The 26,526-nt window shown below is 39.8% G+C and overlaps 1 protein-coding gene across 8 annotated transcripts in view; it reads left to right on the forward strand.

Annotated features, from left to right (window-relative positions):
* Nucleotides 1-523: 523 nt before the first annotated feature.
* The window catches only part of FBXO34 (F-box protein 34), an 86,875-nt gene continuing 60,872 nt past the window's right edge, over nt 524-26,526 (forward strand). For 2 of the 8 annotated variants that reach the window (XM_036841887.1, XM_036841886.1), the window contains exon 1: nt 524-653. Coding sequence is in view for 2 of the 8 variants with exons in the window: in XM_036841881.1 (XP_036697776.1) it covers nt 24,318-24,408; nt 25,407-25,476 (161 nt within the window). In the remaining 6 variants the exon portion in view is untranslated. Of the gene's footprint in view, nt 654-21,047; nt 21,153-24,317; nt 24,409-25,406; nt 25,477-26,526 lie in introns of those variants that run through there. The other 6 variants (XM_036841881.1, XM_036841882.1, XM_036841885.1 and 3 more) reach the window with 6 other exon arrangements.

A 26,526-nucleotide genomic window follows, 5' to 3' on the forward strand; every position in this document is an offset into this window, starting at 1 on the left:
ATCAGCTTGCTGGTAGATATTCCTGCCATGATTTGCATAGAAAAGAATAACATAAAGGACTCTTTTAACCCCTTCATTTTACAAATGAGAACTCTGAAGCCCAGCCTCCCCAGACAGTAGCAGAAGCAAAATTTGAACTCAAGTCTACTAGGTTATCTAACAGTAATCTAACACCATTTATAGCTCCACATCCACCCATGAGTATTAGTAGACTTGTCATGTCTATTGGCTCTTGAACACTGGCGTTACTACCATTCTGGCTAGCCTGAGGGGTTCATTCCTTTCTCTGCAGGTCTTGCTCGAGCTTTCACTCTTCACCACTTGGGGGCCCGAAGATGCCTCACCCGGTTCTCCCTTTTTAAGTCCCCTATTCTTCGCACCCCCAGCGTCCGAAGTGCCGCAGAATCCCGGCAGGGGCGCTGCGACTCCCTGGCTCCGCGGCCCCTCCCCTGGCCAACCGTCGATTGGGCCGGCGCGTGACGTCACGCCGTTTTAGCCAAACAAATGGGTTTCGGGGCGAGCGTTGGGCTCCGCCGCGCCGCGCTGGGCGCTCGGTCCGCCTCAGCGGTGGGGAGCGAGCCAGGCCAACCGCCGCCGCCGCTGTATCGCGGTGTGCAGCCCCGGGCCAGGCCCCGGCCGGGGCAGGAGCGCAGGTGGGTCTGGGCCGGGGTGGGGCGTGGCGCGAGAGCGGCGCGGTCGGGGTCTGGCGGCGGCCACCGTGGCCGCTCCCCGCCCCCTCCCGCCGGCCGCCTGCGCTCTCGGGGCGCCGGGCGGGTGGGGGCGGGGGCGCCGCCCGCCGGTCCGGGGCTCGGTCTGGGGCAGGGACCCGGCGGCCCGCACCTCGTCCGGGGGCGTCCTCTGCCCGCACACGGGCCGGGCGCTGAGCGCCCCCGCGGGGCACGGAGGGTCGGGCGGGCCGGCGGGCGGGAGTGGGGTCCCGGGTCAGGGCTGAAGCGGAGGAGATCCGGGATAGGCCGTGGGGAGGCTCCAGGTCGGCTCTCCCACCCCCGGGACCGGCGGCCGGTGAGGAAGTCGGGCCCTGGGTGGGGGTAGCCTCGCCCGGTCGCACCCGCCGGGGCTCGACCGCTCCGTCCTAACCCGTCCCAGCGCAGGTGAGCTGGCGCCTGTCCTTAACCTTCTTCGGGGACCTGGCAGGACCGAGGCTCGGAAGCTTCTCTAGCCTCCGGGCTGGCGCAAGTCGACTGCGGTTCCGCCCCAGTCCCGATGAAGTCATAGTGCTGTGGTTCAGTGTGTCTGTGACGTCAGGGGTTTCCAAGAGATGGGCTGTGATGTCACTGCAGACCCCGGCGGGGAGCTTGACACGCGGAAGGGCCGGGAGGACCCGGAGGGGAGAAAAAGGAAGTTAAGCTTCTGTCAACGCCTAGCATAGCAGAGATTTTGAATCGAAAGTTGTTCGATATCAGCATTTTACAATTTTAATGTAATAGTTGTTAAGTTCTTTAACTTCCATTTCGAACATTGTTAGTACAGTTCAATAAGACCCATTTGATTTAGGAAAATCTCAATCAGGAGGGATTTTTTTTTGTGGGGGGTGGATGGGTGGGTGTTTAATGTAAATGCATTTCAGAAAGCTAAACTCATAGTTTGATGGCTTGTGATTGGAATTGCTGGAAAAAATAGAACCAATTCGAGTGCTGATAATTATTTGCCTTACTCTTTTTTGCTAGACAATTTTGAAATCATTTATCTGCCTATTTGCTTTTTTTGTTAGTGGTCTGGAAGAGAGAGAGGGGATTTTAAGTCAACTTTTTCTTTTGTAAAGAGGGGAGGAGGAGTTCTGAATTAATCCAACATTCTTCTTAAATAATAATTACCTGGGGATTTAATTTATCCAGGTTGTCCCTGTCCATGGATAATTGAGGGTTTCCTACGGTTATAGCTCAACAACAAGGATTTTCCTTGTTTTCTTACTAAGACTGGGCTGTAACAGTATAATAACATATACCAGGACTGCTTGCCTGGACAAGTAACTAATATTTCGTCTGTAATGCTTTCAAATATGAAACTACAGAATATTAAAAAATGCCCTGCCTATGAATATTGCTTTTCTTCCAAAAGAGATCAGGCCAGAAGAGAAGCTAGTCACCTGCCATTAATGACTCTCTTCAGGTATTGCAGCATATCAGTACTTTTGCTCATCATTTCTTCCTCTCTATAAAATCATTTAAATAGGATCTAGTTTGAGAGGTAGATGGCTTAAAATTGAAGCATAATTACAATTTAGTGTCTTCAGGAAGCTTGGATAGGAGTCCTCAGCCCGTCCCCACTGACCTTGACTTGTAATGTTAGGGGTTTTTTGTTGTTAATACTGCTTTCTCTCATTTGCTCTTTAAAGGTTATTGATAAGGTATTGTCTGTCTAGATTCTGCATCAACATGCTGGTGGAAGTCATGCTCTGTTACTACGTTTTTTGTAGAAAATGAAAGCAAAAATTTACCCTTGTTAATTACCATTAGATTTGACTGGAAGTTTACAAAACAAGGTGTTCCTGTAAATCTCATTTTAATGCTCACTGTACTTTGGAAATTCTATAGCATTGTGTGCAGTACTTGAAAATTATTTTATATATATATTTATTTTAAGAAATTAGGAATCGTGTGGTGACAGTGTTAAGGCTCTAAAGACAAAATTTGGGTTTTTGGATTCTCAAGACTGATAAGTACCAAATTAACATGAAATTGCTGATTTTGAGGGTGTTAATCAACCTACTCTTTATAGTGAAAGGATCATGACAAGATATTATGTAATGAAGTTGAAGGAGGTACAGAAAGGACACTTGCATGTGTCTTTTCCAGGGAGCCTTTCTGGGGGAGGCTACGTGGATCTGTGTAAATTAAATGTACTAGGGTATATGGTGAAAGTCAAACTACATGTGAGTTGAAAGACATATAAATGCTGATAATAAAATAGCTTCTCCTTGGCAGTACAATTTTTCCTCCTCTGTGGTGTTTAGCAGTTATGATTTTTTTGTATGAAAAATGAGTTGATAGGGGCTTCCCTAGTGGCGCAGTGGTTGAGAATCCACCTGCCAATGCAGGGGACACGGGTTTGATCTCTGGTCTGGGAAGATCCCACATGCCGTGGAGCGACTAAGCCTGTGCACCACAACTGCTGAGCCCGTGTGCCACAACTACTGAAGCCCACGTGCCTAGAACCTGTGCTCCACAACGAGAGAAGAGAGAAGCCACCGCAGTGAGAAGCCCTCGCACTGCATCGAAGAGTAGCTCCCGCTTGCCGCAACTAGAGAAAGCCCACGCGCAGCAACGAAGACCCAACACAGCCAAAAAATAAATAAATAAATTTATTTTAAAAAAATGAGTTGATAAGTGGAGAATAAATGTCTTCATGTATTCTTTTTTTAAAAAATTTATTTATTTATTTATTTATGGCTGTGTTGGGTCTTCGTTTCTGTGCGAGGGCTTTCTCTAGTTGCGGCGAGCGGGGGCCACTCTTCATCGCGGTGCGCGGGCCTCTTCACTATCGCGGCCTCTCTTGTTGCGGAGCACAGGCTCCAGACGCGCAGGCTCAGTAGTTGTGGCTCACGGGCCCAGTTGCTCCGCGGCATGTGGGATCTTCCCAGCCCAGGGCTCGAACCCGTGTCTTCATGTATTCTGATATGACCTAGGAACAATGACAGGTGTAAAAAAAACCAGCTTCTTTGTTTAGTTGTATAACCGTTTAACCAGCCGTAACACATAACACTCTGAAACATTTTTACAGTTTGTTTCTACTTTTGGCAGGTCATTTTTCACCCAGGCCTAGCAGTTTTGGGTCTAGGAAGCAGCTTTTACTTCTCATAAATGGAAATTTATTTGAGATCGGTATTATTTTGAAATATTTTGTCATTTTATCCAGTTACAGCATTTAAGGGACTATATCAGCCAGTCATTAGTGATACAGCATCTTTCTGACAGATAAAAGCAAATGTGAACAATGAAAGTGCTGTATTTTAGAAATTCTTTAGGATATGTTTATTGGATCAATTCTATTAACATAACATCTAGAATTTAAATTCTTGTACAAATTTTCTACTTTATTTTCTAATAAATTTATGCTCAGCCAGTTTAATTTGCAGTTTTGATACTCTAGTAAACCTTAATCTTGTTTTCATATTTGTTGGGGAGAGAACGTACTAATGGTTAGAAACATCATTCAGTGTTATCTTCCAAAATTTGCAGCTGTTTAGAACCAGATACTTGAGAGAAGCTACTATGGTAGAATGAATGCCTTCCTTGTTAGGTCATGTGTGACAAAGGCAAAATTCAGCAAGTGCATAATCTGCAGTCCTTTGGAAGCTACAGTAACAAAAAGCAAATTAACTCCCAAGTGCATTTAGGTCATTGGAAATTGAATTCATATCAATTCTTACTGTTGCATAATTTATCTTTCCCTCTGTAGTTCATGTTTATGGCACTTTGAAGCTGATGAACGGACTGTATTATCTGGGAAAAGCATTAATAATTTAAATGTAGGTGTTTCTTAACGTCAGTTGAAAGAGTTTATCAACCTTCCGTTTCCAGCTCTGTCTTCTGGTTTGCTCTCCACAGAAGAGGCTCCAGATCTTCCCTTTTTAAATGTTCAACTCCAGGAACTTAGCACACACATTTTCAACCCTCAGCACAATGTAGATTTAAATGTGAAACTAAGCTCTATTTGTGTATGTATTATATTATCAGGCATGGGTTTTATTCATCTAACAAACATGTTTTGAGTACCTCTCTGCCTGGTCCTCAGCCAGGGACTGTGTGACCGTTGTTTTAACATTCCCTTGCTGTGGGGGCCATGGGTCTGAAGGGCAAGAATTGGACCAAGAGGATGAACCATTTATGTTATGCAGATTGGCCAGAGGTTTTGTCTAAAGGTCAGTTAAGGAGGTATTAGAAGCTCAGGTAAAAAGAATAGGGAACAGATTATCATAGCCCAAGACAGACAAAGGGGTCAGGCTCCACAGGTTTGGATTGTGCTAGAATGAAGGGAGCTTAGTGAGTGAGCATTTTCTTTCAGGCAAGAGCAAGCACTGAAGGCCAGAACTAGTCTGTATAGGCAGTCTAAGACTAGAGGTAGAGAGAAGAGGAACAATCCAGACATCCCTCTCTCAGAGGCATGTATATATACCTTCCTTTTCTTCTCTAAGGTCAATCCTTTAATTGACAAACTTCTGAAATAATGTGAGCCTCACATTGTTTCCACTCTGCTTTTTTCCCCTAACATTTTATCATGAAAATTTCAATCACAGAAAAGTTGCAATAACTGTTTATACATTGAATATGAATATCTAAATATCCACAATGTAGATTCTGTAATTCTTATTTTGCTCTATTTGCTTATCTATTTATCCATTCATTCTACCCTCTATGTATTTATCAATGCATCTTATATTTTGGTTGTATTTCAAAGTAAGTATACTTTACCAGTAAATACTTTTGCATGCCTATCATGAACTATTTGTTTACTTATTAAATAAGTAAACAAATAGTTTAACTTGTCCCTTAGTTTGGACAAGTTCATACATCTATTTAATCCATAACTCTGTCAAGATACAGAACATTACCATTTCTACGGAAGGTTTCTTTGTTCACCTTCCAAGTCAATTTAATTAAATTTTTAATCTCCTGCAATCTTACTTCCACCCTTTTGAAACTACCTGTTGAAAGGGCCTAGCTGTTAGCAGTGCATTTGAGTGGCATTATGCTGGGTGTTCAGAATATAAAGAAATGAAGAACATAGCCCCTGCTCTCTTTAAGCTTATAATTTAGTTTGGATTTTAATTAGGTGTCTGATAAATAAATGTTACATGAATTCAGAGGAGGCAACTGGGACTGCCAGACAAAGTTTCCTAGGTGTGGGCCTTGGATTGGACGTTTATTTTGGGATCTGGAGAAGAGGTTTTATTTATTTATTTATTTATTTAAAAAAGACTGATTAAAAGTATGGTATTAAAAAAAACAAAGAAAAAGAAAAAGTTATGGTATGAAGCTGCAGCAGCAGACAAGGGACCCAATTATGGAGGGAGTTTGAGCATTATTTTTTACCCAGGACAATCTTTGAGAAAGGAAGTAATGTGAAAAACGGATCTTTTAGTTAAATTCTTAGCCTATTTGTCATCTTTGGTATTTAGTTGTACAGAAGACACCTTCATTTTTTGAATTCTCTCCTCTCGGTTCTTTGCCTATCTCTGATTTCTTCTGATTTATCAGCTTGGCTGGCAATTCTTTCTCTTCCAGATCCAAACTATCTAAAGCTCTGTTCTCTCTCTTTTTTTTTTTAAATTATAGTTGCTGTACAATATTAACAGGTGTACAATATAGTAATTCACAATTTTTAAAGGTTATAGTCCATTTATAGTTATTATAAAATATTGGCTATATTCCCCACATTGTACAATATATCCTTGTAGCTCATTTTATACCTAATAGTTTACAACTCTTACTCCCCCACCCCCAGTTGGTAGCCACTAGTTTGTTCTCTATATCTTGAGTCTGTCTAAGCTCTGTTCTTGACTCTTTGTTGTGCTCCTTGTAATCTGGCCCTTAGCTCTTAGGGCTTCTCAATTATAATGCTTTCCAGGTCAAGCCTGTATCTGTATCCATAAGCTGTTAACTCTTGTTAGGTTTCTAACTGCCAATAGGATACTACTTTTTTTTTTTTTTGAATTTTTGAAATTTATTTATTATACAGCAGGTTCTTAATTAGTTATCCATTTTATACATATTAGTGTATATATGTCAATCCCAATCTCCAAGTTCATCACACGGATGCTGCTTTTTTTTACATCCATGTTTACTTTGTATTTATTTTTCAAGAATCTGTAGCAAGAGCATTTGCTCTAAGTGGTTGTAGCAAATGGGATTTATTAAGAAAGAGATAGGTAAATGTTGAGTAGGCTGAATGAACAGATTAGACTGAACTTCTAGAACAAACACCACAGAGACACTGTAGAACTTGCCTGATAAGGGAGCTACTGCCATTACGGACCACCGTATGTGGCAGAAATTTTAACTAACTTGGGCAGTAACATCATTGCATGTTACTTTCTGCTCTCTATATCTTAAGTGGTCTGCTTGGACACACTTAGGTCTTAGGTGAAACCTTTGCTTCAAAGGCATCTGGAAAATGTAGTTTTTAGCTATGCAGCTTCTGTAAAATAGGAAGTCCATGTGAGAGTAGATTGGAGTGAGTATTGAGTGAGACTTCAGCACACTTAGTTTGTGAAAAACTAAACTCATTTTCCCCAGATTCCCTAATGGTGGTAAAGTGAATCCTTTTGTAATTTTGCTGTTGCTATGCCAAGAAATGGGTATTGCTCTGGTTTCCTGAGATAGAAACTATTGCAATCAGCTGTACCATTTAGATGTTGAGTGTAGTGAGTATAACAGAGAACCGAATCGAATTTACTGGCTTGTAGTACTAAAAAGACCAAAGATGAAGCTTGATCCACTTGTACTTAGGTGGTCAGAATCTCATCTTCTTCTTATTTCCTTTATTTAATAAGCTCTGCTTCCATGGTGTTGTCCCTTTGTGGTTACAGTGTGTTTGTCAAGCTCTACATCCTTATGCCATCAAATCCAGAGGTGGGGAAGGAGAGTGCTTCTATAGAAGCTGTAGGGCAGGGCTCTTGACAGTTTTTGCTCCATAGACACCTTTGGCAGTCTGAAGCCTATAGGACCCGTTTTCTGAGTAGTATTTTTAAATTACATAGGATTACAAAGAAAACCAGTTACATTAAAATACAGTTATCAAAATATTTTTTTAAATTATGAGATAGTAACATGTGCTTCTGTATTAAATAATAAGATTTAGCGTGGGTCTAATAATTTCCAAGTAATGATGAACATTATCACTGTTTGGAGGTGTCTGCAACTTATGATTGTGTGATAGGAAAATATCTATGATTTCTATTACTGACAGTGGCAGATACTGTTAATGTTATTGTGGTCTGACTGAATTCCCAATAGAAGGAAATGCTAAATTTCAGTTGGAGGTTACTGAAAGTAAAGATAATTTCCCCCCTCATCTGAGTTTATAGACATCCCAAATTGAGTACTTAGCCACTTAGCACTTTAACACTTCATTGTATACCATTATTTATTACTCTTTGTTTCATGTGTATTAGTCTTCTCTACTAAATTCTAAGCTTTCATATCTTATATCCCAAAATTGTAGACACATAATTGAAGGCTTAGCTTTTTCCCCTTATCTTTAAGGACATACCTGGCCTATTTAAAGTTGTACCTTTAAATTAAAAAAAAAATTTTTTTTTTCTATTTTTCTGTTTAACTTAGACACCTTCTAGCAGATTCAGTTATAGGACTTTGTGTATTAAAGTGTTCATTTGCTTCTTGAAAATTAAAAAATTTAAAAGTAATGTATTTTAAATAATTAATAATATAAAAATAGTCTATCTGAAGCTCTGAAATCACTCTTGGAACTACTGTAGGGAATTATTGATTAAGCTGGAGTTTCTGAAGATGAAATTTGAGTTTGGTAAGGAAGTCTCAAAGGACACATTTGGTCTATTGTCCAGGAACCAGGAGAGGCAAGCTTGTTTCCAAAGTAGGGCAAGAGATTTGATTTCAAGTTCAGTCATCAGAATTGTTCTCTGGAGGTTCTAGGTACTTTCTACACACCACTTCAGCCTTTGGGGATAGGTTTCTCTGGTTCAGGCTGTATTCTAGTTGAAGAGCTATACCATCATCACAGTAGTGAAGCTTATTTGGGATACTGCAAGGACTATGAAAAGGGATCCTGAAAAGTCCATAGAAGGTCTATAGCTTTATGCTTTAGGAATCCTATCTTTCATTTGACATTTTCTTTGCCTATGTTTTATTTAACATGCTATGTAGTTAGCTTGATAAAATGGTTATATACCACCATTTTTTTTTTTTTTTGGTAGGAAAGCGCTGTGGCATTTTTTTTTTAATTAATTAATTAATTTATTTATTTTTGACTGTGTTGGGTCTTCGTTTCTGTGCGAGGGCTTTCTCTAGTTGTGGCAAGTGGGGGCCACTCTTCATCGCGGTGCGCGGGCCTCTCACTATCGCGGCCTCTCTTGTTGCGGAGCACAGGCTCCAGACGCGCAGGCTCAGTAATTGTGGCTCACGGGCCTAGTTGCTCCGCGGCATGTGGGATCTTCCCAGACCAGGGCTCGAACCCGTGTCCCCTGCCTTGGCAGGCAGATTCTCAACCACTGCGCCACCAGGGAAGCCCTATACCACCATTTTTAACTTGTGGAATTTCAAGGCCTGTGTATTTATTCACCTACTGAAAAAAAGGGTAGCATGTTTTATACTCCAGGCATTATGCTCAGTGCACTAGTTAACTTCTGTCACTTTTTCTCTTAGCGCTGTTTACAGATCTATGTATTCTTTGGCAAGTACCAGTCTTAAATTTAAGAATTTATTCTTTTGTCTTCTTATTGTTTATCTTAACACCTTGTGGGTTCCCCTGCCGTATGGCAGATATCATTAATAGAATTGATTATTAAAGTCCAGATAAATACTAACTTTTCTGGAAAATCCACATTTTTGTTTGTATTAGTAGGAGGTTGTATATTAAAACATAATTTTACATTCTAGTTGCATATATTTCAAGACTATATAGTATAACATATTTTTGCACTTAAAAATGACTGTATAACACATTTTTAAACTACTGATGTTTAAAAATTTCATGGCCTTGGAATTTAAGTGAAAACTTTAGCCATGTTAGTTATTGTTTTGTTTCTGAATCTAACAAATGAATTATTTCCTCTCTTCTTTATTTGATCTAGGGGCTTAGCCTCTGTATTAAAAATGTTCTCCGTTACCTAACATTTTTGTGTATATTACCAAAAAGTTACTTGATTTTTACTGTAGTTGTTACCTTGTTTTATTTTGTGAATCAACAACCTTGACTATCTTGTCTATACTGCTTGAATTTTTTTTTTTTTTTGGCTGTGCCATGCAGCTTGAAGGATCTTAGTTCCCTGACCAGGGATGGAACCCATGCCCCCTGCAGTGGAAACGCGGAGTTCTAATCACTGGATGGCCAGGGAATTCCCTATTCTGCTTGAATTTTAATTGTTCTATTTTAGTAGAGAATGAGGAGTTGTAAAGCCTTTTTAAAGAATTGTTCCTTTATTAAAATGTCATGGATTTTCCCTTTTTAGGGGACATGGAAAGAAGGGGACTATGCCTCTTTAAAAGATATGATTAATTTTGGAGATTAAAATTTGCTTGCCAACTCATTTGTTGGGTTACTTAAATATTATGGTTTCATTTTATTAAAGGTCTTTTCATGTGTTCCCAGTATTTCCAGGCATTTCTTTTACCAAACACCTGTTGAGTCTTTCTCTTGTTAAATGGCTCTGATTTAGATACATGTTACCTCTTGACCACAGTTGATAGTCCAATGGAATTCTTAAGATTTTGGCTTTTTGAGTAAGTCCCTTAAGGACTGGTCTGACAATTACTGATCATTGTTTCCTATAGAATCAAGTAATAATTTGTTAGAATTGAATCTGATTAACCCCTATCCTTGTGTTTATGCTGTTTATTTCGTATTCTTTGAGAATATTATATGAAATTAATTTGATTGGTCCATTTTTCTTTCCTCCAAATTGATAGTTCAGGAGAAGTTAGGAGGAAATTAATCTTTACCTTTTCCCTTTCCAATTTTTCAAAAACAATGAGCATTAACTTCTCACCTTTCTACTTGTAAAGGATATTAGTGTTACTGGTTTACTAAGGTAATAGCAGTACCACTTTTGAAGATTTCAATTTAATGTTCTTGGCAGATAGCAGATCTGTTTTTTCCCCCTTTGGAAAAAGTCAAGCCTTCATTAATGAACCTCAGTATAATTACTCAGTTTTTAAGAAATTTGTCATTTGTATGCTTTTAGTGTAGATATCTTATTCAAAGAAGTAAAGCTTAATTTCATTTCCATGTGCATTGTCTTTGTTTCTAAACTGTTAGTGTTCAGTTCACCAAATGTTAATTCTATGCCTACTTTGAGCCTTCTACATTTGAATGTTCATTTAGTCTATGTTGCTGAAATCTTTATAGGATAATACACAGTACTGTATTGGAAAATATAGTCTTTGCCTTCAGAAGGATTTACTTTGAAAGGCTTAATGATTATTGTCTATGCCTACTTGTGTTCCAGAGGCCCCAAGAAATTTCCATAGTAGCTACTAGGAATTTCTAAAGGGTTAGAGATTTTGTTTGTGACCATCCAACCCTGTTAGAAACAATTTAATGTTTTTACTATTATCAACAAGAGCATGTAAATGATGCCTCCTTTTTCTGGGTTTATTTGTATGTATTTGTCACTTAAGAGGTTGTTGGTAATTGGGATCATCAGTAAATGGTTGGTGGCCTCTGACTTAGGATCTGAATAATCCTCTTTCGGAATTAGAGCAAGAGATAGGACTTTCTTACTGAGTTACCTTTTTTTTTTTTTTTTAAAAGAGAGATGCATTTATTTATTTATTTATTTATTTATTTATTTTTTTTAAACCTTTCTTACAACACTTCTTAATTTTTATTTATTTATTTATTTTTGCTGTGTTGGGTCTTCGTTTCTGTGTGAGGGCTTTCTCTTGTTGTGGCAAGCGGGGGCCTCTCTTCATCGCGGTGCGCGGGCCTCTCACTATCGCGGCCTCTCTTGTTGCGGAGCACAGGCTCCAGATGCGCAGGCTCAGTAATTGTGGCTCACGGGCCCAGTTGCTCCGTGGCATGTGGGATCTTCCCAGACCAGGGCTCGAACCCGTGTCCCCTGCATTGGCAGGCAGATTCTCAATCGCTGCGCCAGCAGGGAAGCCCCTGAGTTACCTTTTAAAAATAAAAATCCAAAATTTTATGGATTTATAAAGTGAATATTTTTTATTTCATTAAACTTAATTATCATTACATAGAAATAAGTATGTGAAAATGGTATATAAAATATATATACTAATCATACACAAAAATACATGAATGTATAGGCCAAGGCTTGGGCAACTGACAAAATTAAATGGTCTATTTAAGAGTAGTAGATTTTCAGTAACTTTTTTTTTTTAAAATAAATTTATTTATTTATTTAATTTATTTTTGGCTGCGTTGGGTGTTTGTGGCTGCGCACAGACTTTCTCTAGTTGCGGAGAGCGGGGGTTACTCTTGGTTGCGGTGCGTGGGCTTCTCATTGCGGTGGCTTCTCTTGTTGCGGAGCACGGGCTCTAGGCGCCTGGGCTTCAGTAGTTGTGGCTCACGGGCTCTAGAGCGCAGGCTCAGTAGTTGTGGCGCACAGGCTTAGTTGCTCTGCGGCATGTGGGATCTTCCCGGACCAGGGCTGGAACCCGTGTTCCCTGCATTGGCAGGCGAATTCTTTTTTTTTTTTTTTTTTAAAAAGGAATTCCTTTATTTTTATTATTTATTTATTTATTTATTTATTTTTGGCTGTGTTGGGTCTTCGTCTCTGTGCAAGGGCCTTCTCTAGTTGCGGCAAGCGGGGGCCACTCTTCATCGCGGTGCGCGGGCCTCTCACTATCGCGGCCTCTCTTGTTGCAGAGCACAAGCTCCAGATGCGCAGGCTCAGTAGTTGTGGCTCACGGGCCCAGTTGCCCCTTGGCATGTGGGATCTTCCCAGACCAGGGCTCGAACCCGTGTCCCCTGCATTAGCAGGCAGACTCTCAACCACTGCGCCACCAGGGAAGCCCAGGCGAATTCTTAACCACTGCGCCCCCAGGGAAGTCCAAGTAACTCTTTTGTTATTCTGTTTACACCATAAAAGCTTAACAGGGTTTATATATACACGTTACAAAATAGTGTTGAGAACAGAAAACCACCTGTGGTCAATTTGATAAATTTCTCAGAAATCCTCATTTTATTTCAATTTCTAATCTGATACGGAGACTTTCACATTACTATTTGTAACTCTTCAGAATCTATACTCCTAACAAGAAAGAACCTTTTGTTTGATTCCTTCAGCTAATCAGAGAAAAGCCTTGTTGGCCTTTTTGATTTAGCTAGCTGCTTTTGTTTGTTTTTCATTAAAAGCAGATAATGAGAAATTAAAAGATATATAGTATATATTTCCAGCAGTAGAATGATCCCAGTGCTTCTCTTTTTGGTTAAAATGTTTTCTTGCCGTTTTCCTCAAAAGAAGAGTTCTCAGCACTCTCCTTCCCTTTTTACCCCTTCCAACACTTTTTATTCTTCTGTCATTTTTGTGTCTAGGAGTCTCAGTAATTAAGTTCAGTGTGGGATCATCTTGAAACTAAAGTCAGTGTAAGTCTTCAAATCATTAAAATCTGCATATACCAAAATTTCAAAAAAATTAAACGAAATATTTAATTTTGTTTAATAGGATTAAAGAACATTTATTTTTTAAATAGGTAATGTGTTTGCATGGTTCAAAATGTGAAAGGTGCAAAAAGTGAGATATTTTCTATTCTGTGCCTTGGGCATACTTTTCCCTCACTAGGGCAACCACTGTTACTAGTTTCTTACATAGTCTTCTGGTGTATAGTCTATTTTCCCTACCTTTAAAAACATAAATGGTAGCATAGGGCTTCCCTGGTGGTGCAGTGGTTAAGAACCTGCCTGCCAATGCAGGGGACACGGGCTCGAGCCCTGGTCCGGGAAGATCCCACATGCCGCGGATCAACTAAGCCCGTGCGCCACAACTACTGAGCCTGTGCTCTAGAGACCGTGAGCCGCAGCTACTGAAGCCCACCTGCCTAGAGCCCGTGCTCCGCAACAAGAGAAGCCACCGCAATGAGAAGCCCGCGCACTGCAACGAAGAGTAGCCCCCGCTCGCTACTAGGGAAAGCCCGTGTGCAGCAACAAAGACCCAACGCAGCCAAAAATAATAAATAAATAAAAAATAAAAAAAATTATTAAAAAAAAATAATAAATGGTAGCATATTCTACGTAACGTTATCTTGCCTTTTTCACTTGATTTTTTCATTCTTTACATATTGGCATATGAAGAGTGTATTAGTGATACAAAAGCTAAACTAACAGTGGGTTAAACAATGAAGTATTTCTTTTTCTTATAAAAGTTTAGGTAAGTGTTCTAGGGCTGGTATAGCACTCATGGCATTGCTCTTTTCTCTTTCTCTCTTTTTGAGGCATAATAATTACAGTAAAATTCACAGAAACAGATGGATAGTTCGACAAGTTTTGACATTTGGATGTACCTATGTAAGCAAACGCTGCAGTCAAGATAGCCCTTTAGTCTCCCCTCATTCCCCTTGTCCCCTGCCTGTCAGCCGCCCCCCCCCCCCACCGCCCCGCAGTGATTGCCTGGATTCTTTCTGTGCTCTTACTGCTCTGCTGCATGTTGCCCTTGTCCTCATTGACCTAGCTGGATCTCCAACTACTGCAGCCCATTCTGAGCAGCAGGATGCAAGAAGGGGCAAAGGTTTACATGCCAGCCTTTTTACAGGGAGGTTTCTAGAAGCTGCTACTTCAGGACACTTCCAGTCATGTTTTGTTAGCCAGAACTTAGTTCACAGCCACATCTGAATGCAAGGGAGGTTGAGAAATGGAGTCTGGCTATCTTTTCCTATTAGAAACAATGTTGTAGTGAATAATTTTCTTCATGGGTTGTCTTTTGGGATAAATTCCCAGAAGTGGAACTGCTGGGTCAAAGAGTATTTGCAGTTTGAGAGTACACCTATTTTTTCATATCCTTGCTGACAGTTTTCATATTTGCTAATCTCATTGGTAAAACATGATGACAGGGTAGCTCTAATATGCCTGATAGGCCATTTAAGTAGAAAGAGACAAAGTACTTCTGCTCTATGTACGATACCTTGAAAACATGGACTACACAGCCAGCTAATGTAATGCTAAGTTGGGTGAAGCATATAACAGCATGTTACCATTTTATTTAGGCCAGTCCTAAGAGGAGACTGATGGTTGAGGTTAGAAGAGAAACGCTTCTAGCCATAAATACTTCAGGAGTGTTTTTCAGGATTTGTGCACTTAATTAAAAAGTAGATTAGGGCATGAGGTTAAAGTGTGCTATTCTTTTTTCTTTTGGTCCTCTGTTTTCTCTTGCATACATGCCTTAATATGTAGAAACGTGTTTTCAACTGATCTTAAAATATCTGTTAACGTAATTGGGGAAAAATAAAGTAATCAATAAATATATTCCATTTGGTTCCTTTTATATGATATTTCTTGTTGTGGGCCTCTTAACTTTCTAAGCTTTTACTCTGTAGTTGCTAAGTGGGATCAGATAAATGATATAAAATATATTCTGCTAAGATTGTAATTTTTTATACTGTAAGGGTTTGTAAAATGTGTTTTCAACTCTATAAATATAACCTTTTGGTTGGGATTTGAGGGAAAAAAATTCATAGTATTTTTCTTTGCAAACTAAGTGGTATTATGAGCTATACTTACTTTTGAAGTAGTAAATAGCATAAAAGATATATAATGCATATGTTTTTCCATACCACATGATGAGGTCTTGGAGAGCAGAGACCTCTTACTTAGCTACCATGGTGCATGGCATATAGCACCTTGTACTTGGTAGATCACATTTTTTCTATAGTTGAAGTGGATCTTGGAAAAGTGTTAGAAAAATTATTAGACTCCCAGTAGCAATGTTTTGGCCTGTTGGAGGCAGGGGGAGAAGATGTTAATATAATATCATTGTTAGTACTTTTGAAATTATCAACTCTTTAGGTGAAGAAACTTAAGGGACCAATATCTATGCTTTAAAGAATAGAGACTTGGAGATACTTTCAGTGTAGGTAGTATCATCCCACCTTATCTGGAGGACAGATGTCTGTAAATCTGCCTTTTTTTCTTTTTTTGAAAAGCAGTGAAGTGAAGGCCCAATAAGCTAAATAACAGAAAAAAAACATATTTCTTACACTTCAGAACTTTGTAGTCAACCTCAGTCCCCTTGCTGAGGTCTTTATAGTTTAGAATAGAAAGTGGTGCATATCATGTTCTCTTCTGTGTCCTTAGCTAAACATTTGTTGAACAAATTAATATAATTTTTTTTTTTTTTTGGTTTTGCTAGCACAGGTTTTTCTTGGGAGAAGGTGATATTATTAAGAGACAACATTTTTGCTTATTTGTTAGATCGTGGTGATGGTGCTTGCCTTAGGCTGTTACCTGTGCCTAGATAAATCTTCATGCCTAACTTCCTTACCTCTTCCAAATCTCTTCTTAAGTAGCACCTTCTCAAGGAAGCCTATGCTGACCACCCTGTTTAAAATGGCAACTGCCACTCTCCTCCTGCACTTCCAAGTTCCCTTACCCTAGTCTGTTTTTCCCCCATAATAGTTACCTCCTTGAAACATATACTATAAAATTTACTTATTATGATTATTTATTGTCTTTCTCACCACCAAATGTTAGTTTCTTGAGGGCTTTGATCGTTTGTTCACTGTATTCCAAGAGACTCATAGATGCTCAACAAACGTTTGTTGAATGAATGAAGGTCAGAAAGAAAGTAATGTGAGAAAGCTAGCTATAAAATAATTTACATTAAAAATTTATATTTAAAAGTACTTCCATTGTTTAAAAAGTTTTGCTTTTGCCTACCACTGTGTTCCATAATGATACCAAGGTAAACAAACCTGTGCAAAGTTTAAGGACTCTGTCCTCTTGGTAGAAAAGTGACTGAGTTTGGCTTGCTGAAATGCATCATCTGCTTCATGCTTCCAGCATCTTTGTAGTGAAGTTCCTTTCCATAGCCTTCAGTGGTGGTTTAATTAATAAGAAAGAGTCTCTGTATTCCACGGTGTGCAGATGGAACATCTCTTTCCTACTGGAGGTGGTTTTCCATGAAGTAAGTAGTGACAATATTAATAGCTGTCTTCTTCCCTTTCTTTTTTTTTTAGAGGTTTCCCAAAGTAGACTGTAGATAGCTGAATTTTTGGTACATCTTTTATTTATTTATTTATTTTTGGCTGTGTTGGGTCTTCGTTTCTGTGCTTGGGCTTCCTCTAGTTGCGGCGAGCGGGGGCCACTCTTCATCGCGGTGCGTGGGCCTCTCACTATAGCAGCCTCTCTTGTTGCGGAGCACAGGCTCCAGACGCGCAGGCTCAGTAGTTGTGGCTCATGGGCCCAGTTGCTCCGCGGCATGTGGGATCTTCCCAGACCAGGGCTCGAACCCGTGTCCCCTGCATTGGCAGGTGGATTCTTAACCACTGCGCCACCAAGGAAGCCCTCTTTATTTCTTTTGACTAGGTCTTATGCCAAACATTTTATGTGTATTTTTATTTATTTATTTATTTTTTATTTTTTTTAATGTGTATTTTTAAAAAAATCTTGGTAACAACTGTATGAGGAAAGTATTTGTGTCCCTTTATTCTTGCAGAAAACTGAGTCTTAACCTGCTGTATAAAAAAATAAATAAAATAAAATTCAAAAATTCCAAAAAAGAAAACTGAGGCTTAGAGGTTAAGCAGCTTGCCTAGGCAGTGTGTTGGAGCTGGATTTCAAACCCACGCAGTCTGACTATAGAGGAACTTCACTACACAAAAAGCCTTCCTAGTGAAGAGCACCTAGGAGTGAAAAAGAAATTAGCAACACCTTAGTGAAACTCTAACTTCACAGAGATCTTTTATTTGCTCCAGCTTCTCAAGAGTTAAGTAGATTGACTGAGACCACTGTGATTGAAGCAGTAATGTTAGGTTAAAGTTAACCAATGCTAATTTAAATAAAGTGTATTTTAAATAAAAACAGAGATAGCTCCTAACCAGATCCTATTTTACTTAGACTTATAGTTTAGCCCAAGAACACTTTAGCTTATCTCTGGGGCAGAATTTGTATGCTCTTCCTTCATTTCCCCTAAAAATTAGATTCAGCAGGAGGGCAAAAGTTATAATGTGGCTGTATAGGAAGTATAATTTAGTGGAGGAGTAGAGGGGTAGACAGTGGGTAGACTTTGCTGTTCTGGATTTTTAAGAAAAAACTTCCCTGTAATTTGTATAAAATTATACTAAATGGAAATAGTCATGCACTACCTACCATACAAAATAATTTGTAATTTCAAATTTTGATTAGAAAATTCTGATTCTTTAATGTGAATTACTTTTTGAACCTTAATTAACTGTTTGTCTATTTTTTTTTCTTGTAAGATGGCATATTTTATTCCCTTTGCCATAAGAATATTTCTTCTTTGTTCCCATAAATTAATTTTAATTTCACTTTTAAAACAGTAGTGATTTAAGGGTAACCTAGAATCTGTAATTGCAGGAAATTATGCTTAAGGGTACATATTTATATGCTGAAGCCAGTAATGTGCTTTCCATAGAAGTTGTAGGACACTATTGTGTACATAGCTAGTAGCATCATTTTATTGAACAAAACCTCTCCAAAGCAAGACGTGACATACTTTTTTGGAGATACATTAAGACTGTTTTCTGGCTTGAGATGATCACTGGTGAGAGAGTTTCCCTTTTAGGTTTCCGGAACTATGATGAGAGCATTATACTTAATTAGGTACTTTTCTTGATGCTACCATTCAATTTTAGTGGGATGAAAGTACTGAAAAGATTTTTTTCTTGTACACTTCTTTTTTTCCCCTTTAAAGGAGCCAAGAAAGGCTTCTTTCTCAAATGCATGATGGTGAGGGGAAAATGTAATGGTTCAGAAGAGTTTATGGTGAAAACAGTAATCCTCTTGTCCTATGCCTCCCCAGTTCCTTTCCTGAGGGAACTACTTCAATTGTTTCTCTATTTGATTCTTTTAGTGATAATCCCCCATATTAATGTGCTTTTACTTCCATTTCTTTTAAATAATTAATTAATTAATTTTGGCTGCGTTTGGTCTTCGTTGCTGCTCATGGGCTTTCTCTAGTTGTGGTGAGCAGGGGCTACTCTTCATTGTGGTGCGCAGGCTTCTCATTGCGGTGGCTCCTCTTGTTGCGGAGCACGGGCTCTAGGCGCATGGGCTTCAGTAGTTGTGGCACGCAGGCTTCAGTAGTTGTGGCGCACGGGCTTAGTTGCTCTGCGGCATGTGGGATCTTCCCGGCCCAGGGCTCGAACCCGTGTCCCCCGCATTGGCAGGCGGATTCTTAACCACTGCGCCACCATGGAAGCCCTACTTCCATTTCTTGATTTGTCAATTTTAAGCATTATCTATTGACTTTCTGGAGTGATAGTTAAGATTTAGCTCCCATTTACCACCTGTCAAGAATTACAAAGGGAACTTCCCTGGTGGCGCAGTGGTTAAGAATTTGCCTGCCAGTGCAGGAGACATGAGTTCGAGCCCTGGTCCGGGAAGATCCCACATGCCGCGGAGCAGCTAAGCCCGTGTGCCACAACTACTGAACCTGTACTCTAGAGCCCGCGTGCCACAACTACTGAAGCCTGTGCAGCTAGAGCCTGTGCTCCCAACAAGAGAAGCCACCACAATGAGAATCCTGTGCACCACAACGAAGAGTAGCCCCCACTCGCCACAACCAGGGAAAAACCCGTGTGCAGCAACGAAGACCCAATGCAGACAAAAAAAAATTAAATAAATTTAAAAAAAAAATAAAATAAATAAATTAAAAAAAAAAAGAATCCACCCGCCAATGCAGGGGACATGGGTTCGATTCCTGGTCCAGGAAGATCCCACATGCTGCAGAACAACTAAGCCCTGTGCCACAACTACTGAGCTCATGCGCCACAACTACTCAGCCTGTGCTCTAGGGCACAGCTACTGAGCCTGTGTGCTGCAACTACTGAAGCCCGCGCCTGGAGCCCATGCTCCACAAAAAGAGAAGCCACTGTGATGAGAAGCCTGCACACCGCAGCGAAGAGTAGCTCCTACTCGCCACAACTAGAGAAAGCCCGCACGCAGCAACAAAGACCAAATGCAGCCAAAAAAAAAAGGAATTAGAAAGGATCTGAGAGTTTACTCTACATGAAGCTAACAAATTAGCCTGCCACAGTTTCATGGATGCTGGTGGAAGGTAAAGACTCCTATTCTGGTAGGAGGCAGAGTCAGAGATGAAGTAGAGTTTATTACTCACAGCAATAGCCGTAGCTAGGGTATCAACATTCATTTGTGCCAGTGTCCTGAGCCACAGTTCCCACAGGGCACTGAGGGGAGGGCCAGATAACACCTGTTCACATAATGAGTTTCGTTACTGGAGAAAAACTCTGAGTTTAGGGATTGCAAATATTTTATAATGGGCAGTAAGCATGCCTGCTCTTTGCTCCAGAGGGAGACAGTAGTATGCTGGCTCTTTGCTCTGGAGGAAGAGTTTCTGTCTTCTAAGGTGGTTTGATATATGAACATCCTTGAGATTATATTCCAGAGCAAAGAGCAGTCAGTGCCTCGCTTGCAAGACATAGAGACCCATGAAGAATTATATCCCAACACCACTACCCCATTCCCTACCTTCTTTTTGAAATAGTTATATATCATCATTTTTAGCTCTGGTCACCTTAGTAAATACTATATGTTTATTTTTATATCATTAACAATAGGTGGTGTCTTTTGACTTCTGGCTTTGAAAGAGGAGTGTTTTGGTTAGGGATCCTTATAAGTGTTAGAAAACCAGTTCAGTTAGAACTTAAGTGAGAAAGGAAATTGGTTTCCAGAACTGAGAGTCCAGGGGGATAGAATAGGATTGGATCCATGTGCTCAAATGTTACTTTGAAGAACTGGTCTCTCACTGTATCTGTGTGCTTTCCTCCTTTGGCTTTATTTTCAGTAACCTCCTACTTCACCTCTCTCCCCCACCAGTACTGATTCTCGGCTCTGTGCTTATTTCTGAACAAGTTGCTATGGCAAGGTGGAGAGAATAGATTAGTTAGAGCCTGGTCACATGCCCAGATGGAGATGGGTGTGGAGTCCGCCCCATTTAAAGCACATGTGTTGGGGTGGGGAGAAGGTAGTTCTACAAAGATAAAACAGGGTGCCACGACCTCTCCACATCAGAGTTCTCTGTTGTATATTTTTGGAGGGGGGTGTTGTTAGCTTTTATAACTGACCTTAATTTTTTCATTTTCTATAAGATAGAATGAAATTTCTGGTATCTCCCTTTTTCATAGTTACCCCTCTCTTGATGTCCTGTATCTTCTGCTCCAATCTGTTTTATTTAGAACTGCTGCTCAGTGAACATCCTGTGGCTTGCCTTCATTGTGCTCATTTCGCATAGAGTCGTCTTTCTTGGTTTATTGCCTTGTTTTGCTGGGGTACATACTAAGGTAAGATATGTGGGAGGTAAATATTGAGTAATTCCTTGTCTGAAAATGTTTTTATTTTATTCTTAAAATGGAATGTTAGTGTGGCTGGGAGTAGAATTCTAGGTTGAACATAATTTTCTGTCAGAACTTCAAAGGCATTGCTTCATTATTCACTAGTATTCTTCAATATTGATAAGTCTTAGGCCAGTTTGATTCTTTTTTTAAAAATTTATTTTATTGAAATATGGTTGATTTACAGTGTTGTGTTAATTTCTGCTGTACAGCAAAGTGATTCAGTTATACCTATCTGTACATTCTTTTTCATATTCTTTTCCATTATGGTTTATCCAAGGGTATTGAATATAGTTCCCTGTGCTATACAGTAGGACCTTGTTGTCTATCCATTCTATATATAATAGTTTGCATCGGCTAATCACAAATTCCCAACCTCTCCCCCATCCTTGGCAACCACAAGTCTGTTCTCTATGTCTGCGAGTTGGTTTCTGTTTCGTAGATAAGTTCATTTGTGTCATAATTTAGATTCCACATAAAAGTGATATCATATGATATTTGTCTTTCTCTTTCTTTTTTTAAATTTAATTTTTATTTTATATTGGAGTATAGTTTATTTACAATGCTGTGTTAGTTTCAGGTGTACAGCAAAGTGATTCAGTTTTACATATACATATATCCATTCTTTTTCAGATTCTTTTCCCATTTAGGTTATCACAGGATATTGAGTAGAGTTCCCTGTGCTATACAGTAGGTGCTTGTTGATTATTTTATATATAGTAGTGTGTGTATGTTCATCCCAAACTCCTAATTTATCCCTCCCCCCCACCTTTCCCCTTTGGTAACCATAGGTTTCTTTTCTATGTCTGTGAGTCTGTTTCTGTTATGTAAATAATTTCATTTGTATCATTTTTTTTTTAGATTCCACATCAAACTGATATCATATGGTATTTGTCTTTCTCTGTCTGACTTACTTCACTTATTATGATAATCTCTAGGTCCATCCTTTTTTTTTTTGCCCACGCCATGCAGCATGCGGGATCTTAGTTCCCCGACCAGGGATCAAACCCACACCCCCGGAAGTGGGAGTGCAGAGTCTTAACCACTGGACTGCCAGGGAAGTCCCTAGGTCCATCCACGTTGCTGCAAATGGCATTATTTCATATTTCATTCTTTTTAATGGCTGAGTAATATTTCATTTGTGTGTGTGTGTGTGTGTGTGTGTGTGTGTGTGTGTGTGTCTAGACACACACACACCCTACATCTTCTTTATCCATTCCTCTGTTGATGGACATTTAGGTTGTTTCCATGTCTTGGCTATTCTAAATAGTGCTGCTGTTAACATTGGGGTGCATGTATCTTTTCAAATTATAGTTTTGTCTGGATATCTGCCCAGGAGTGGAATTGCTGGATCATATGGCAACTCTATTTTTAGTTTTTTGAGGAACCTCCATACTGTTTTCCATAGTGGCTGCACCAATTTACATTCTCACCAACAGTGCAAGGCGTGTTCCCTTTTCTCCACACCCTCTCCAGCATTTGTTATTTGTAGACTTTTTAGTGATGGCCTTTCTAACCGGTGTGAGGTGGAACCTCATTGTAGTTTCGATCTGCATTTCTCTAATAATTAGTGATCATGAGCATCTTTTCATGTGCTTGTTGGCCATCTGTAAGTCTTTTTTGGAGAAATGTCTATTTAGGTCTTCTGTCCATTTTTCTTTTTTTTTTTAATTAATTAATTTAATTTTATTTTATTTATTTTTGGCTGTGTTGGGTCTTTGATGCTGTGCATGGGCTTTCTCTAGTTGCGGCGAGGGGCGGCTACTGTTCGTTGCGGTGCACGGGCTTCTCGTTGCAGTGGCTTCTTGTTGCAGAGAACAGGCTGTAGGTGTGCAGGCTTCAGTAGTTATGGCTCACAGGCTCAGTAGTTGTGGCTCGCGGGCTCCAGAGTGCAGGCTCAGTAGTTGTGGTGCACGGGCTTAGTTGCTCCGCGGCATGTGGGATCTTCCTGGACCAGGGCTGGAACCCGTGTCCCCTGCGTTGGCAGGTGGATTCTTAACCACTGCACCACCAGGGAAGCCCTTCTGCCCATTTTTCGATTGGGTTGTTTGTTTGTTATTGAGTTGTGTGAGCTGTTTGTATTTTTGGAAATTAAGCCCTTGTCAGTTGCATCATTTGCAAGTATTTTCTCCAGTCCGTAGGTTGTCTTTTTGTTTTATTTATGGTTTCCTTTGCTGTATAAAAACTTGTAAGTTTGATTAGGTGCCATTTGTTTATTTTTGGTTTTATTTCTATTGCCGTGGGAGAAGGCCAGTTTGATTCTTGTTTCTCTGCAGATGAGCTGCCTTTTCTCTGGAGGCTTTTTTGTCTTTGTCTGAAATTTCCCAGTGATATAACTTGGTGTGGGTCTCTATTCATTTGAGCACTGAGTGTCCCCTATTAATTGGAAGACTCTATAAATCTATTAGTTTATTAAATCTTTTAGTTGTGGAAAATTTATATTTCTCTGAAAATTTCCTCTCCAAGTTTTTTTTCTTTTCATTCTGGAATTTTTGTTAGTTAAGTACTGACCTCCTGGACTGATGCTGTGTGTCATTCGGTTAATTTCTTGTCTCTGTTTCCTGTTTCTACTTTCTAGGTTTTGTCTCCACCATATAAAACCTTATACTGCCTTTTTTTTTTTTTTAATTGTATTTATTTATTTTTTGGCTGTGTTGGGTCTTCGTTTCTGTGCGAGGGCTTTCTCTAGCTGCAGCAAGCGGGGGCCACTCTTCATCGCGATGCGCGGGCCTCTCGCTATCGCGGCTTCTCTTGTTGCAGAGCACAGGCTCCAGACGCGCAGGCTCAGTAATTGTGGCTCACGGGCCCAGTTGCTCCACGGCATGTGGGATCCTCCCAGACCAGGGCTCGAACCCGTGTCCCCTGCATTGGCAGGCAGACTCTCAACCACTGCGCCACCAGGGAAGTCCCTACTGCCTTTTAAAAAATTTTTTTTTCAGGAGTCTTTTCTTGTACTCTTTTGCCTTTTCACAGCTTCCTGTCTTGCTTTATGAATGCAACATCTTGCCTTTCTGAGGATCTCAGAGAGCTTTTCACAAGTTCTGTTTTATGAATTGTTTATTCCTTTGTCGCGTTTCTTTAACTTTTTGTTTCCTTGTCTCTTTCATGTTACAGATGTTTGATTCTGATTTAACCAATCAAATGGAAGAAGGAAGCAATATGAAACTGATTGGGATCTCTGTATCTAGACAGGGTTCGTCAGCTGGTGAGCTTTGCATTAGGGTGGGCAGTTAGGGGGCCCTATTAGCCTTGGTCAGTGGTTCTAATGTAATAGCTGCCGTTAATTTTCTCCAGACTATTTAATTTCATTAAAGAAGAACCTGCCAGAGTTTTTTTGGTTTTGTTAGTTTCCTTTGTTTATTTTGTTTTTTTAATAATGTAAAATCTCAAAGGTAACCAGGAATGTGAAGAGGGTCAATGATCAAGGGTCTAGAAATGTTCAAGTGGTCATCTTTCCTGCGCTTCAGGGAGAAAAGTTAGGGTACAGAGTAGTATAGCAGAGAGTAGCCCAGATGTTGGAGCCGGACTGTTTGGGTTCAAGTCTGGTTCTGCCACTTAGTTATAGGAAGCTACTTAACAAGTTACTTAACCTTTCAGTGCCCCACTTTTCTCATTTGTAATTTTTGGACAATAATAGTACCTACCTATTAGGTTGTTAAGAGGACTTAATTAAAAATGCATATTAAATAGTGGCATTTAGTAAAATCTCAGAAAGTGTTAATTTCTTTTTCTCCCTTCCAGTAATAACAATTATGGTGGTGATTGCCCACAGCAGAAATTTTGGTGGGATTAAGTAATTTTAGATTGTGTTTTTCTCTTTAGAACCTCAAAGTGGTATCATTGGTATCATTACTTGAAGTGCTGAGATGTATATGGGCAAATGTTTTCATAAAAGTCTTTCAAAGGTCCCCATCTTCCCTCCAAAAATGAATCTCACTCAAGATAACTTGATAAAAGTAGTTTTGGAGCCAGAAAACTAGCAATGAAAAAATACCATTTTCACGCCCAGGAACTCTATGTACAATCAGAATCATATGTGCTCAGGGTGTTAGGAAGCTTTGTCTCCATACAAAACACTCACTGACAATCCTACTTCTTGAACTTGAGAAACATTGACAGTTTCTTTATAAATGGATATCTAGGGCAAGACTGGCAGGAGGAAATAATTCTTGAAAAAAAAATTTTTTTTTTCTTTGCTTCGAGTGTTGCCCCAATTATGGTGGAATACTGTGAGATTTTCCTTACCATACCCTCTGCTATTTGTAAAATTCAGGTGAGTTGAAGGAGTAAAACTTCTTTTTTTTTTTTGGCTGTGTTGGGTCTTCGTTGCTGTGTGCGGCCTTTCTCTAGCTGCGGAGAGCGGGGGCTACTCTTTGTTGTGGTACGCAGGCTTCTCATCACGATGGCTTCTCTTGTTTCGGAACACCAGCTCTAGGCACGCAGGCTTCAGTAGTTGTGGCACGTGGGCTCAGTTGTGGGCTCACGTGGGCTCTAGAGCTCAGGCTCAGTAGTTGTGGCGCATGGGCTTAGCTGCTCTGCGGCATGTGGGATCTTTCCGGCCCACAGGTTCCCGAACCCGTGTCCATTGCATTAGCAGATTCTTAACCACTGTGCCACCAGGGAAACTCGGCAGGTGGATTCTTAACCACTGCGCCACCAGGGAAGTCCCAGTAAAACTCTTGTGTAGTGGTTCTTGCCCTCCTCCCCCCAAACTTGACCCTTATCTGAACTAAGATGTTTTAGTTCGGGTTATTTATCTTGTTTTTTTCCTTCTCCCACACAGTGGAGGAAGTTCTTAGAATCTATTATTGTTACTGTTATTATAATCATATTATTTACGTTTTAAAATGGAAATACACACAGAGGTAGAGTCACTGAGCCCCTATATATGTACCAGTTAGTTTCAATATTTTGCCAGACTTGTTTATTCTTGTCCCAATTAAATTTTTTAAAGCAAATTCTAGATACCATGTCATTTTAGCCCTAAATACATCAATATGTGTCTTTAAAAAATGCATTTTCCCCCATAACCACAGTACCATTATCCTACCTAACAAAATTAACAGATTGATCTGACACCTAGCTTCTGAATTTTACTCTCTATCTTAGTATCATAAGATTCCTTTATGTCATCTAAAACCCAGATATGTTCAAGTTATATGTGGTATCATTTTTAGACTTGGTTTTCATTTACATAAAAATATTTGCATCTTGCAAATATTTGACTTTCTAACTTGTTATGGAAAATTTTAATCACATAAAAGTAGATGAAATGCATTAGTAAAGCCCCATGTACCGATCACCCAGCTTTGACAGTAATCAA

This window comes from Balaenoptera musculus, chromosome 2, assembly GCF_009873245.2.
Source record: "Balaenoptera musculus isolate JJ_BM4_2016_0621 chromosome 2, mBalMus1.pri.v3, whole genome shotgun sequence".
In the NCBI taxonomy this organism is placed as follows: Eukaryota; Metazoa; Chordata; class Mammalia; order Artiodactyla; family Balaenopteridae; genus Balaenoptera; species Balaenoptera musculus.